This window comes from Moschus berezovskii, chromosome 12 (genome assembly GCF_049115385.1).
Source record: "Moschus berezovskii isolate FMDL1 chromosome 12, NW_MosBer_1.0, whole genome shotgun sequence".
Classification (NCBI taxonomy): Eukaryota; Metazoa; Chordata; class Mammalia; order Artiodactyla; family Moschidae; genus Moschus; species Moschus berezovskii.
The window spans coordinates 92,794,850-92,810,870 of NC_142471.1; the positions used below are offsets into that span (position 1 = coordinate 92,794,850).

Consider the following 16,021-nt stretch of genomic DNA (forward strand, 5'->3'; position numbering starts at 1 on the left):
CTGTCTTTAGGTGGTTGTAGGATGAGTACTTGTGCAGTCAAAACAGCCAGGGCTATGTGGGTTTAAGATAAGAAATGAGCATAGGCATTGATCACTATAAATTCCCTCTTAGAGTTGCTTTTGCTGCATTGCCAAGTGTTGGTATGTTGTGTTTTCATTGTTCATTTGTTCAAGATAATTTTTGACTTCCTCTTTGATTTCTTCTTTGACCCATTGGTGGTTCGGGAGTGTGGTTTTAAACTTCCATGTGTTTGTGAGCTTTGCAGTTTTCCTTCTGTTACTGATTTCTAGCTTTACTCTGTTGTGGTAGGAGAAGATGCTTGGTATGATTTCAATATTCTTGAATTGTTAGTGGTTTTGTGACCTAACATGTGATACATCCTCAAGCGCTCCTTGTGGGCTGGAGAGAAATGTGTATCCTGCTGCATCTGCTGGGTGAAATGTTCTGTCTGTGTCAGTTAGGTCCATGATCTGTAGTGCTAGCAAGAAGGATCTCCACTAAACAACCCAACGTTACGCTTCAAGGACCTTAAAAAACAAACAAACAAAAACTTAGAGTCTGCAGAAGGAAGGAAATAATAAGGATTAGGGCACAAATAAACAAAATAGAGGATAGGAAAATTAAATAAAATTAAGAGTTGGAGTTTTGAACAGATAAGCAAAATTGATAAACCTTTAGCTGAATTACTAAGAAAAAAAGGAAAGGAGATGCAAATAAATAAAATCATAAGTGAAAAAGAAAACATTAAAACTGATGCCACAGAAATAAAAAGGATCATATGAGACAATATGAACAATTATATGCCGACGAATTGAATAATCTAGAGGAAATGGATGTCTTCCCTTCAGTGGCTCAGAGGTTAAAGCGTCTGCCTCCAATGCAGGAGACCCAGGTTCGATCCCTGGGTTGGGAAGATCCCCTAGAGAAGGAAATGGTAACCCACTCCAGTATTCTTGCCTGGAGAATCCCATGGACGGAGAAGCCCAGTAGGCTACAGTCCACGGGGTCGCAAAGAGTCGGACATGACTGAGCGACTTCACTTCACTTTAGAGGAAATGGATAAATTCCTAGAAACATACAACCTACCAAGACTGAATTATGAAGAAACAGAAAGTCTGAGCAGACCAATAATGAGTAAAGAGAATCATCTTACAACAAAGCAAAGTCCAGGACAGATACCTTCACTGGTGAATGCTACCCAACATTTTAAAAAGAACGAATGCCAACCCTTCTCAAACTTTTCCCAAACATTGAAGAGCAGAGAATACTTCCAAACTCATTTCATGACATGAGCATTACCCTGGTGCCAGAGTCAAAGACACTACAAAGAAAGGAAACTATAGGTCACCATCTCTGATGAACACAGAGGCAAAAATCCTAAACCAAATGCTGGCGAGCCAAGTTCAACAGCACACTGAAAGAGTCGCGCCCAGGATCAGGTGGGTTCATCCCTGGGATGCAGAAATGATTCAGCACATGAAAATGCGTTAAAGTGAAATGCTACGTTGACTGCATGAAGGATAATAATTGTAAGATTACCTCAGTAGATGCAGAAAAGGCACTTGACAAAATTCAAAGCTCTTTTGTGCTAAAAACTCCACAAGCTAGGCAAAGAAGGAATGTAACTTAACATAATAAAGGTCATATATTGTAACTTATATCATACTCAGAGATGAAGAACTGGAAACTTTTCTTTAAGGTTGGAAATAAGACACGATGCTTACTGTCACCCCTTCTAGTCAACCTAATACTGGAAGTCCTGGGCAGACCAGTTAGGTAAGGAGAAGCAGTAACAGGGACCCAGATCAGAAAGGAAGATGTAAAATTATCTCTGTTTGCAGATGACACAATCTTATATGAAGAAAACCCTAAACACTCCACCAAAAAGCATTAGAACTAATAAATTCAGGAAAGTTGCAGGATACAACATAGGAAAAAAAAGTTGCATTTCTATACATACTATCTGTAAAAGAAATTAAGAAAACAACCCCGTTTATAATAGCATAAAAATAAATAAAATATTTAGATAAAAGTCACCAAAATCAACTCATAATGCACTAAAGACTTAAACATAAGGCCTGAAACCACAAAACTCATAAAGGACACCATAGGAGAAGAACTTTTTAACATTGGCCTTGGCAATGATTTCTTGGAAATGACACCGAAAAGTCAAGTAGACTATATCAAACTAAAAAACATTTACACAACAGAGGAAAGAAACAACAGAATGAAAAGATAGTCTATGAAGTGGGGGAATAAATTTCTCAACCCCAGGTCTGATAAGGGATTAATATCAACAATATTTGAGAAACTCCTACAGTTGTATAGCAAAAATACAAACAAATGCAAATAAACCAATTGGAAAATGATCCAACGACTTAAATAGACATTTCTCCCAAGAAGACAGACAGATGGCCAGTAGGTATATGAAAAGATGCTCAACATCACGAGTCATCGAGGAAATGCAAATCAAAACCACAGTGGGCCATCGCCTTACACCATGGTGTAAACATAGACACATGTTTGCAAGGAGGTAAAGTTGGGACTATTGTACACAGCTGGTGGGATTGTAAAATGGTGCATCCGCTATGGAAAACAGCATGGAGGTTCCCCAATAAATTAAAAATAGAAGTGTCCCATGATCCAGCAATCTTACTCCAGGTTACTTATCCTAATGAACTGGAATCAGAATCTGGATAAGATGGGTACTCCCACGTTCACTGCAACACTGTTCACAACAGTCGGGTACGGAGGAGACCTGTACGTCCACTGGTAGAAGAACGGGTGAAGGAAACGTGGTGTGTATATGTGTGCAGTGAGGTACTGTTCAGTCTTAAAGGAGAGAGAAGTCCTGTCACATGCAAAAGGAAGAAAGATCCTGAAGACCGTTGTTCGATGTGAAATAAGCCAGTCATAGATGGACAAACACCGCGTGAGTCTTCTTACATGAGGTCTCTAAAGGAATCAAACTCCTTAGAGCAGAGAGCAGAGGGGTGGTTGCCAGGGGCAGGGGTAAGCCGGGGGAGCCATGGAGCTACTGATCAGAAGCTGAAATGTTTCATTTCTGCATGATGTGTGCATTCTGGAGATCCGCTCTTGTACATATTAACGTACAATTAACGATGCTGTTTTGCGTGTAAAAATTGAAGCAGGTAGATCTCATCTTGTGTACTCTACAGTAAAAAAGAGAAGTAAAATGATAAGATGTTAGCACAGTGAAAGCAATTTTATTAATAAGAGAATTAATACAGCGAAGAAATTCTCTATTAAAATGTTAGCCAGTATAGTGCATGTATGGTATGAGTCCTGGAGACGCTAGGGGACCCCGTAAGCAGCTTAAACGTCTAGAATCGAAGCACTGGCTCTCAGTGTGAAAAATCTTGGCTACATCCCCAACACAGAGCCCTCCGGGCTCCATCCTGTCCTTGGTCCTCCTGCCATCCCTGGGGAGAACGCAGGCACCCTGAGTTCCCAGGGAAGAGGCCAAGTGAGTCCCTCCCCAGTGCCCGTCCTGCCTTGACGCTGCCTGGCTCTGTGGCCTCTGTCACGTGACTCACAGGGCTTTCCTCACTTAGCTTTCTAGGCTGTAAGATAAAGAGGTTGGATGGAAGCTTCCAAGAGCCTTCCAAGCCTGAAGTTCAATAATTCTTGTTTCATATATATATATATATGATGATGATGATGATGATCTCAGTAGGGAAAAGCTCAGGCTCCTCGAATAGGGAGGAGGACTTCTCATGATTCATTTTAATTGATCTGGCTCTGACGGGTGCATCTGTCATGTTTCCTGGCAGGTCAGACTTCGGGCCTCCTGCCAGGAAAGTTCCGTGGATAGCCCCATTCAAGGGAGGGGCAGGGGAGGGCAGGCAGGGATGGAGGGAGTTGTCCCTGGCTGGACAAGTGGGAGCCAGGGGCTTTTTCAGATGCCAGGGTCCAAGTATGCTATGGGCTCTGCCTTCTGTGGCTGGGCCCACAGCGGGCACCCAACGTGCTTCGGAACCAGGGACCTCTCTGAACTCACCTTTCACCCCCGTCCTTCCTGAGAGAATGGCACCACCTTCTTCTGAATTATCCAGTGTCAACTCTAAAGTCCAAACTGGGAGCTAGTTTGTTTTCCCTAAACGGACAGTTCCAGGTGTGTTTTCAGATGCTTCCTTCCAAAATGCCTTGGTAGTCTTTTTTTCATTTAGGATAAGAAGAGACAGCCAGCCTGGTAGATACTCAGACAGGTTATTAACATGCTAAAATGCTTCCTTCTTGTTTGATTAGTAGTTGCTGTCTCAGCTCAGCTCACCCAGGACTGTCTCCTCCTCTCTGGCCTTTCACTGAAGGACCCCTTCCTGGCACAGAGGGAGCCTCCAGAAGCCAGCTCGAGCCCCGGCTGAGCAGACCAATGAGCATTCCTGACACCTGGGTTGTCTTTCTTTTTTTTGTTGATTCAAAGTGTTTTCAAGGTCGTCTCTGGAGTCCCTGAGGTTGATCATTGTGTGAAACTGACTGCTCAAGTGCTCTGTGTGATTTCAGTGAAGCAAGGTGAGGTGGCCCCGGGGAAGTCTGAGCTTCTCCGACTGTGAAGCCAGCTCCAGGTCTTCATGAAGGCTCCACCGGTCAGCACAGTTGGCTCTCCTAACATCACCTGTCGTTTTGCTCCAAGTAGGCTGAGTTGAGTGAGAGACAGAGACTTTTGATTTGCAATGTAAAGGATGCCCTCAAGAGAGAATGTGTCCAGTTCCTCCCTGTCCATTGCTGATTGGAATACGGTGATTCACACATCAGAGCGGTGTTTGGCAGCTTTTCACCTGGGACCTTTGACTCTGCAAAAGAAGCGGCCAGGAGGTCAAGTGTAAGCCTAAACCGTGACCATGATCCCTGAAGGGCAGGAATATGGTAACAGAAAGAAATAGTCATCAACCCACTGACTGGGTTCCTTGTTTATAAAATAAGAATTATTTTTGAACGTGTACAGAATAATAAACATATCAGCTGCTCACAAGATCGGGCCCAAGCAGCCCCTCAAAATGGCTAAGGCCAGCTCTGGGGGTCACCACCATGAGCTCACTCTGTGGGGTCACCTCCAGCCACCTGGCTCTTTCTTTGCTGTTGTGAATCTCATGTGTTGGAGCCTGCCTGCCAAGTGTCACTGCTGAGGCCGCCACTCTAATAGATATTTACGACAGCGTGCTTCAGTTTCCCAAGATGTACACAACCTGTTTTCTACACAGTTTTTTTATAGGATTTTTTTTTTTTCAAATGGGTTCAGGTTTGGGACCATGTTGGCATTCTGATCTAGCCAGCTCCACCGAGAAAATAAAAAAAATACAAGTCAGATATATTCATCCTCTTAAAATTACTTACCTCTCACCCGGAGCCAAATACACCCTGAGAAGACTTTTGCCTTGAGTCTTGTGTGCCGTGTACATGACTCAGAACCCGCCTCCGTACAGAGCAAGCTTCAGAGCAAGGATCCGGGGTCTCTGTTTCTGAATTTCATGCAAGTACAGACACAGCGCTGCCCCATGGGACGGAGCAGCATGTCCTGGTTCTTTTTTTTTTTTCCTCCCATACCTGTCATAATTTGAGTGCAAAAGGAGAAATCAAAGGCAGACTCTCTCCCAAAACAAGGGGGAGAAATGTGCTTATTTACCCCGCTCTTCAGTTATTTATCAAAGCATGCCCCGTGCAGCAGCCCGCGGAGCCCCCATCTCCCTGTCGCCTTTCTCACCTCCAATTTACATTTTGTTTATTACGTACAGCACCCTGGAGCCGCAGCCACTCGAATCTGGCCAGAACAAATGTGCTTGCAGTGAGATCTTTATCTGCCAGGCTGGGCCTGGGATATTTGTCATGCAGAGATTCCCCTTGGGGGTATTTTTGGAGACTTGGAAAAATTGTGTGTTTCCCATAAAACCCATATACAGTGGAGCCGCATCTGTTTGACGGGGTGATGGAAATTTTGGCTCTTGTCTACCCTTGTGTATGCGAAGATTTTCCCAGGACTAGACAATGTTTAACGCTTAATGTCCGGGATTTCCGAACACTCGTGATCCTCAGGAGATCTTCCAGACACCCCGGGGGGGGGTTGCTCAGGTGGCAGAAGCCAGCCCCTCCCTGAGACAGAGTGGTCTGGTTCCCAAAGAATAAGCTCCATGTTTTGCCATGAGAAGAAAAACTCCCGGTGGGGTTTTAAGAATTGGGGAGACCTAAATCAAATCCCTAATGATTATACAGTGGAAGTAAGAAATAGATTTAAGGGACTAGATCTGATAGATAGAGTGCCTGATGAGCTCTGGACGGAGGTTCGTGACATTGTACAGGAGACAGGGACCAAGACCATCCCCATGGAAAAGAAATGCAAAAGAGCAAAATGGCTGTCTGAGGAGGCCTTACAAATAGCTGTGAAAAGAAGAGAAGCGAAAAGGAAAGATATAAGCATCTGAATGCAGAGTTCCAAAGAATAGCTAGGAGAGATAAGAAAGCCTTCCTCAGCAATCAATGCAAAGAAATAGAGGAAAACAAAAGAATAGGAAAAACAAGAGATCTTTTCAAGAAAATTAGAGATATCAAGGGAACATTTCATGCAAAGATGGGCTCGATAAAGGACAGAAATGGTATGGACCTAACAGAAGCAGAAGATATCAAGAAGAGGTGGCAAGAATACACAGAAGAACTGTACAAAAAAGATCTTCACAACCAAGATAATCACGATGGCGTGATCACTCACCCAGAGCCAGACATCTTGGAGTGTGAAGTCAAGTGGGCCTTAGAAAGCATCACTACGAACAAAGCTAGTGGAGGTGGTGGAATTCCAGTTGAGCTCTTTCAAATCCTGAAAGATGATGCTGTGAAAGTGCTACACTCAATATGCCAGCAAATTTGGAAAACTCAGCAGTGGCCACAGGACTGGAAAAGGTCAGTCTTCATTCCAATCCCAAAGAAAGGGAATGCCAAAGAATGCTCAAATTACTGCACAATTGCACTCATCTCACACGCTAGTAAAGTCATACTCAAAATTCTCCAAGCCAGGCTTCAGCAATATGTGAACCATGCACTCCCAGATGTTCAAGCAGGTTTTAGAAAAGGAAGAGGAACCAGAGATCAAATTGCCAACATCCGCTGGATCATGGAGAAAGCAAGAGGGTTCCAGAAAAACATCTATTTCTGCTTCATTGACTATGCCAAAGCCTTTGACTGTGTGGATCACAATAAACTGTGGAACATTCTGAAAGAGATGGGAATACCAGAATACCTGACCTGCCTCTTGAGACACCTGTATGCAGGTCAGGAAGCAACAGTTAGAACTGGACATGGAACAACAGACTAGTTCCAAATAGGAAAAGGAGTACGTCAAGGTTATATATTGTCACCTTGCTTATTTAACTTATATGCAGAGTACATCATGAGGAACGCCAGGCTGGAAGAAGCACAGGCTGGAATCAACATTGCCGGGAGAAATATCAATCACTTCAGGTATGCAGATGACATCACCCTTATGGCAGAGAGTGAAGAGGAACTCAAAGGCCTCTTGATGAAAGTGAAAGAGGAGAGTGAAAAAGTTGGCTTGAAGCTCAACATTCAGAAAACGAAGATCATGGCATCTGGTTCCATCACTTCATGAGAAATAGATGGGGAAACAGTGGAAACAGTGTCAGACTTTATTTTTTTGGGCTCCAAAGTCACTGCAGATGCTGATTGCAGCCAGGAAATTAAGACGCTTACTGCTTGGAAGGAAAGTTATGACCAACCTAGATAGTATATTAAAAAGCAGAGACATTACTTTGCCAACAAAGGTCCGTCTAGTCAAGGCTATGTTTTTCCCGTGGTCATGTATGGATGTGAGAGTTGGACTGTGAAGAAAGCTGATCGCCGAAGAATTGATGGTTTTGAACTGTGGTGTTGGAGAAGACTCTTGAGAGTCCCTTGGACTGCAAGGAGATCCAACAAGTCCATTCTAAAGGAGATCAATCCTGGGTGTTCATTGGAGGGACTGATGCTAAAGCTAAAACTCCAATATTTTGGCCACCTCATGCGACGAGTTGACTCACTGGAAAAGCGTCTGATGCTGGGAGGGATTGGGGGTGGGAGGAGAAGGGGACGACAGAGAATGAGATGGCTGGATGGCATCACTGACTTGATGGACATGAGTTTGAGTGAGCTCCGGGAGTTGGTGATGGACAGGGAGGCCTGGCATGCTGTGATTCATGGGATCACGGAGAGTCGGACACGACTGAGCGACTGAACTGAACTGAACTGAACCAGGAATTTTGCACCCAAATTTGAGCCAACTCCAGAAGATAGTGAAGGACAGAAGAGCCTGGAGGGCTGCAGCCCATGGGGGTCGCAAAGAGTCAGATATAACTGAATGACCAAACAACAAACCAGGAGTTGGGCAGAGGTGACCAGAGGTGAAAGAATCCCATTGTGATCCAACAATTACCGTGTTCTTCCTTTGTCTCAAAAGGATACAAACAGAAAAATAAGTCCTCTTTTTCTTAAAGTCTACAGTTCAAGAGTCACCTTGTTCCCCATTGATTCCAAGCCTGATTTCATCATTAAATTTGAACAAGAGATGCTCCAGGGGAAATCCATAATGCAAATGCCAGAACAAGAAAAAAAAGGAAAAGACAAATACTGGAGAATTGCATCCAGCCCTCTCTCATCTTGAGGACCATTGGTTCTCCAAGGCTAAACCCTGGGGACCTCGCTGTGGCTGAGCTCAATACTGGTGCCCAGGCAGTGTGTCCTGCATTAATGGGAGGAGTAACAATCTGAGATTATTACTGTAACAATTACAGTGAAATTGGACACCGTTGTTTCTGGAACATACCTTTCCAATCCCTGCGTTCACAGCCACTTGTTACTATCCTATCCTTTCCTCCCAGCCTGGAGCAGTAAAGACTGTCGGTGACAGAGTCCTCTGTGAAATTGCAGCTGTGCTTGATGAACACCCCTCTATCACCAGCATCTGTTTTCTGAAACACTGGCTCTGGCATTTTTTTTAGACATAATACAACAGAAGTGACACCTAAGAGACAGAATATAGTAGCATTTTTCAGAGAATGCTTTGCCTCAGTTACATGCCTTTCAGAAACATAAGCTTTGGGGGAAGTGATGAAAATCACATTTCGTTAGAGCTTTAGTCAAAGTATTTAGTAGAGGTTAATAAGTTTTTTTAATAAGATTTTAGTAGTATTCAGATTCCTTGTTGAACGTCATATTTTGTGTATATGTCCACTCGGTACAAATTTCAGAATACATTTCATTTAGGCCACTTATGAGGATTATATGTTTTGTTAAGGGTCTTCATTTATAATAGCCAAATTTATTTAATGGTTCTATTTTCTGAAATCTGAGTTCTAAGGAAAGCTAAATTATTTATTGTATCTCTTCCATTTCCAGATTATGTAAAAATATTAGTAATATTGATTAACTCTAGGTAAATTACAAGTCTTAATAACATAATGTTGCAAATAATTCATTCAAGCATTTAACTCTTATGCATTCTTCTATTATGTGTTGGAAAGAAATGATATAAATTATAATGGAGTGAAATAAAAATAAATCAGAAATTCTGAAATTAAAGATAAGAAGGCAGGAATTTTTTAAGCCCTCTTTCTGGATAACCCTGCCTCTAAATTTAATTATGTCATCTCACATAAGACCAGCACCCCCTTTTTTTGGAAATGAGGTTTCCAGCTTCTTTTTTCCGGGCGTAGGTGGGGAGAAAGGGGGTCTCCCAGCTCCTTCCTCTGCTGGCCGCTTATCACTGAAGGTTTTCTGGAAGCTCACCCCCATCACTCCCAGCCCTCAGGAGTTTAGGTCCAGCGAGGTTTGGGAGCAATGCCCAGGTGAGGCAAAGTGGTAGCAAAAAATGAAAAAAAAAAAACAAAACTGAGATTTTTGAGTTAGCAGTCGAAAGCAGAGGCCTCAAAAGGTAGGACACCAACATTTCCAAAGAAAGTAACTGAAATAGTAAATAAAAATAAACAGGTTTGGAACCTGGAAGAAGCCAGGTTGTACTTTCTGAGAGACACATTTTAGAAGCGTGTTACTCCAGTAATGCTAGCGACAATGGCAGGCCCTTGTCCGCTTCATCTGTGTGTGTCTGTTTTGTTTGGCTGTGCAGCCAAGTCTTAGTTCCCGGACCAGGGGTTGAACCCAGGACCAAAGCAGTGCAAGCCATTGTAACCACTGGATTGCTCGGGAGCTCCCTGCCCCTGGGTAATTGTTAGAGCAGACAGATAGGGGACCGCTGTGGACAGCCAGCATCCTTTCTTTTACGGAGGCTCGGTGAGTGCCACTCCCCTGGAAAGATCCCGTGACAAGCAGGCAGGGAATGGGGGACACGGCCGAGGCTTCAGAATCCCAGACCCAGGTTCCCATCCTGCCCTGCTATTTTCAGTGGACAGCATGCTGGTTTGGGGAAGTCTGCAGTCTCTTTGTCTGTAAAACCGAGTTCAGAATGGCCCCCACCCTGGGAGAGGGTGGTGCTAATGAGGTGGGGTGTAGGAGAAATCTTTGTACCTTCTGCTCAATTTTGCTATAAAATATAAAGTCTATTAATTTTTTTTTAAGTTCAATTTTTAAAATTGAAGGAGGCGTGGTCGCCATCTCACAAAATGATGTGGAGAATCAGTGAGGCTCTTTCCATGAGGCTTGTCTTGCATCATACTTAGTAAATGTCAGCGAATACTGTAATGTTCATTTTCAGTCATGGGGCAATAGTATTTGAGAAGGTGTCTCAAAAGTGGTTTTTAACCAAATACTATTGCCCTGTGAATCATAATGAATATTATAATCTGATGCTTAAAAAATCATATCTGGACCAGATAGGTGAGATATAAGATAAAGGAGTTATTTAAATAAGCATTTTTGGGGGACTTCCCTTGCAGTCCAGTGGTTAAGAATCCACCTTCCAATGCAGGGGACCCAAGTTCGATCCCTGGTCAGGAAACTAAGATCCCACATGCCGTGGGGCAATTAAGCCTGCATGCTCAACTACTGAACCTGGGCGCCACAGCTGCAACAAAAGATCCCTCATGACGTAATGAAGACCCCCACCTGCCTCCGCTAAGACCCGATGGAACCAAATAAATAAATATTAAAAATAAATAAAGAAGCGTTTTCCGATCACATCGTTAGTCAAAAAAACCAAAGCCCTTTTGTTTTCACAGCTTCATATTCTGAGGTCTGGCATTGCTTTCTTTGATTGCAGTCGTTCAGAAGGTTACAGAAATCACTCAACGTTATTTACAGAGGTTCCAAATAGTAAATGGTTTTTCAAATGATGTTGCAGACAGAGGGCCCAAGAGACCATCTATCCTACCTGCCTTCACTTTATCAACTCTTGTTCATTATCTACAAAGTGAGATGCCCAGTGTCCCATCTCCCAGCCCTGCTCTTTCCAAACCTGGGTACCCACTGGCAGCTCACGCCTCTTATGTGTGTGATGTAATTGTCTATTTGTGAAATGGCGTTTATTGTCTGTAACAGACAAACCATGACCGCAGGCCCTGTGCTAGATGGATTTTTTTAATAGCTTTACTTAAATTTGCAATGCTGTCCACTTCCTATACTACAGGCTGGACACATTCAAAATTGTTGCCTGTGGATGAGAAATGGATGTATATTCTCCCGGTCCCAGCCTTCAAAATCATAGTGATCTGTATAGTTTTGTTTTGTCCATTGAAGCCCATTTCAGAGTCCTTGTTTTAAAAAGATTGTTGAATAATGCATTTCTTTATTCAAGGTCAACACAAGATCAAGTTCATTCCAGAGATGGTCGGTCCCATATTGGAAATGACGCTGATTCCAGAGACAGAGCTTCGCAAAGCCACCATCCCCATCTTCTTCGACATGATGCAGTGTGAATTCCACTCCACCCGAAGCTTCCAGATGGTAAGGACGTGGGTGTGCGGGAGGCGGCTTGGAGACAAGCCACTTTCTCAAGGTGCTGTGGCGTGTCCTCTTGAGAAGGACTCATAGACAGTTCTGCAGTTACACGTGCCAAATATGGAAAACACTTCTCCACCTCTTAAGAGAGGAGAGTCCTAGGCTTTCCTTGTGGAAGAAGCCTGTCGTTCTTAAGGAGGACTGCTCTCAGCTTTATGGAGCATGGCTCTTTGTTTTTAGCTTTCAGTTACTTTTATCTGGATTTACTTACACATTAAAATTGGGTAAAACTCTCTTTCACCCTCCTTCAAAGGTGCAGTAGAGGGTTTGATCAGACCTTACTGTTAATTTCTGACTGGCTGCTTCGTGCTGAGTTACCTTATTTTTAAGTCTAAAGTCTTTGCCTTTCTTCTTCTAAGTGTGTGCCTTAGTGTTGTTACCTGTGCAGTGAGATAGATGAAGTTCCTTAGGGTATCCGTAGGGACTTTCCTGCTGGTCCAGCGGTTAAAACTTCATGCCACCACTGCAGCAGGGGCAGGTTCCATCCCTGTCAGGGACCTCAGAGCCGCATGCCCAGGGCCATGAGTTTTCGGTCAAGGATCCTTGGCCATTTGTTCATTTATATTATGTTCTGTCTGTACCTTCATAGACAGGTGATAAGACGTCCTGAAAGTAAAATCAGGGGAAAAAAATAAACTAGTGAAAAAACAATCTCTTTGCTAAAGTAACCTGGGCTTGTGAGTTGGGAAATGATCGATTTCCTTTTCCGTTGGGACAGCTCAGATTTTCTACTGATCTATCTCAGCCTCCCTGCGGGGGACGGCGTGTGGATGCCCCAGGGCATGGCGTCCTTCCCAAATCTGCTGCTCCCCCAGGGCCCTCGTTCCTGCCAGGCTCCTGTCCCCCAGGCTCCTTGTTGTCCAGTTCATGGGTCCCGTTCCCCCGGCCCAGCCTCAGCTTACTCTCTTGGCCTCACTGCTGGGTTGCGATGACCTGTTCTTCTTCCTTTGTCTCAGCCGCAGGGCCCATCCGCTCCGCTCGCCCCCGATTCCAGGCTCTCCTGGACCACAGCGTCTGTCTCTCCACTCACCGTATCTTTTCGGACTCCTCTGTTCTCAGTCCAGCTCTCGTCCTCCAGTGGCCGGCCCCTCTCCTGAAGCACAGGGCGTGCCCTCTCTTCATTGTTGCTGACGTTGGGGAATGTGTGTAGCTGACATGCGTGCAGAACAGCAGGGCACGGCCGCCCTGCCCCTGCTCCCCACGCCCCCCACCCCGTCCAGAGAGCTTCTAGGACAGGGATGGCTGACTGCTGTCTAATCTGCCACCACGTCAATTATCTAACCTATTAGTCACATCAACAAGGCTTCAATTGGCTCTGCGTTCATAGCAGATGTGCAAACCAAATGGAGTGAGGGGAAGGCATGAAGGTTTTTCATTTTTACAAAACTGCACTGTTTTGAGCAGATGACAGAGCCTCTTTTGAGAGGTTGCGTGGCTTTCAGAATGGGGCTGTTCAGACCCTCCTGTCAACTGTGTGCCGTGAGCAGTCGTTTCACACTCTTACCCTTGTAGTGGAGAAGGACCTGCGGCATTCAGAAGAAACACCTGCCATTTCACTCACGTTTAAACTGCCTCACATCATCATTGGAATTTCAAAAGCATGTCTTACACGTTGGTCTTTTTTAAAAGTTCCCCAGGGCTGTTGCTCCTAGTGTCTCCAGCGGCAGTGGAAGGCATTTCATTAGAGTGTTCTAGTACATGCAGTTCCCCAAGAGTCTACTTCCTTGTCTCCATTTCTGCAAGAAGGAGCATGAATCTCCTTTCAAAATAAGTGTCCCCTTTTCTGTGTCCTGCGTGTTGACTCGTCCTGTCTCCCCAGTGTCCATGCCCTGGGGGGTCTGGTGTGGAGGTGGGAGAGGATGGCATGGAGGTGGGATAGGGTGGCCTGGAGTTACGGGTTCACATGCCCTCCTGGTACCCTGAGACCCTCTTTCGATGGCTGCAGGCAATTCCTGACCTTGATACCATTGGCTCTGGGCAGGTCCTAACAGGTACACGTGATCTGATCCGTCATGGAAGAGCTTGGACAAGACAGGGGCATCTGAACTAGGAGACTCATATATGTACCTTGCATTCTAGAAATCCTTCCCACCTTGTATTCTAGAAATCCTTCCCACCTAGAAAATAATCTGCTTCATGTTGGCAGGCAGGCTTTCCTGATGGCTCAGTGGTAAAGAATCTGCCAGCAATGCAGGAGACGCGGGAGACATGGGTTTGATCCGTGGGTCAGGAAGATGCCCTGGAGGAGGGCATGGCAACTGACTTCCCAGGTGGCTCTAGTGGTGAAGAACCCGCCTGCCAATGCAGGAGATGTCAGAGACACAGGTTCAATCCCTGGGTCAGGAAGATTCCCTGAAGGAAGAAATGGCAGCACTCCAGTATTCGTGCCTGGAGAATCCTATGGACAGAGGAGTCTGGCGGGCTCCAGTCTGTGGGGTTGCAAAGAGTGGGGTTGCAAAGATGAGCCTTAACTAACCTCTCCCCCATCTCGCCGAGAAAGTGTGAAAGTGAAAGTATTAGTCGCTCAGTCGTGTCCAACTCTTTGGGACCCCATGGACTCCAGCCCACCAGGCTCCTCTGTCCATGGGATTCTCCAGGCAAGAATTCAGGAGTGGGTTGCCATTTCTTTCTCCAGGGGATCTTCCCAACCCAGGGATTGAACCCAGGTCTCTCACATTGCAGGCGGATTCTTTACTGTCTGAGCCACCAGACCCTGCCCCCAAATGAGTACATTCTGAGCCTCAGCCTCAGATTTTGATTCAGAAGAAAAGCATACCTTTTAAATTCTCCCTTGGCACCTTTTTTTTTTTTTTTTTGAAGAATTCCATTCCTTCTATCTTTGGAAAATACAGAACTAACAGCTAAGAATTGTAGCAAATGGCCATGTGGGCTCTAGACCATTAAAAATGGGATGGAAAAGACTCCACAGCAAAATAGTGTTTTCGGTCACAGAGCTATTTTCTGTTCTCTTCCTGAGGGTCAGCAAAATGCTCCAAGACTTCCAGAAATTCCTATTTAGTTGTAAAAAGTTGTAATATGAGTAGTCTTTGTGTCCTAAATGTTGCGAATTCCTGTTTGAATAATCTCTTCTTGCTGCCCAGGCTGGTTACCTTAAGCAAATAATTGAATAACCCAAGTGAGTGTTGGCAGCTTCTGCCTCTTGGTGGCAAAGCCAATGTAGTTTGCACTGTAATATGACTGTGAATATGTTCGGTGGGGATTTTTTGTTTATTCTTCAGTTCATTGAGGTTTTGTTCATTACTTTGTTCTTGCTTTCATTTAAAAAATAATACTTGATTCTGTTGTTTTGGATGCTTTGAGGGGAAATATGGCCCCCAAATTAGGCTTTCATTTCATTGAACCCCAGACTCAAAAGTGGTCCAAGTCCAGGGTGGAAGCTAACACCCTAGACTCTAAGAGTTCTGATGACACTGAATCATATTAATATTATAAAAGCTTTCCATTAAAGAGATGCCTGAGTATGTGCATGCTAAGTCACTTTGGTCATATCTGACTCTTTGTGACCCCTGGACCATAGCCCACCAGGCTTTTCTGTCCATTGGATTCCCCAGGCAAGAATACTGGCTGCTACTTCTGCTAAGTCGCTTCAGTCGTGTCCGACCCTGTGCAACCCCAAAGACAGTAGCCCACCAGGCTCCTCTGTCTCTGGGATTCTCCAGGCAAGAATACTGGAGTGGGTTACTATTTCCTACTCCAGGGGATCTTCCCGACCCAGGAATCTAACCCACGTCTCTCACATCTCCTGCATTGGCAGGCAGATTCTTTACCAGTAGCACCCCCTGGGAAGCCCAGAGATCTACCTAGACTCCCATCATCCCCTTTAACCCACAGGACTTATGTGCAGGCTTGCTCCTGGAGTTCACTGTCAATGAAGACAGCCCCTGAGGCAGTCCCTGGTCTGTGCTGTGGAGCAGAGGGTCACAGCTGCACCTGTCCGGAGTGTTGCCAGGCGTCGCCGTGCAGCAGACATTCCCTGCCAGGCTGCTGCAGGTCTGGGACTTGACTATAGGTTCCTGGGTGTTTCACTGAAGCTTCAAGGTCACTGAGCTG

The 16,021-nt window shown here is 44.8% G+C and overlaps 1 protein-coding gene across 2 annotated transcripts in view; it reads left to right on the forward strand.

Annotated features, from left to right (window-relative positions):
• Positions 1-16,021, forward strand: part of DOCK1 (dedicator of cytokinesis 1) — a 570,880-nt gene that overhangs the window by 472,453 nt on the left and 82,406 nt on the right. For both annotated transcript variants that reach the window (XM_055424405.2, XM_055424406.2), the window contains exon 33: positions 11,748-11,896. In XM_055424405.2, the coding sequence (XP_055280380.1) occupies positions 11,748-11,896 (149 nt within the window). The remainder of the gene's footprint in view (positions 1-11,747; positions 11,897-16,021) is intronic.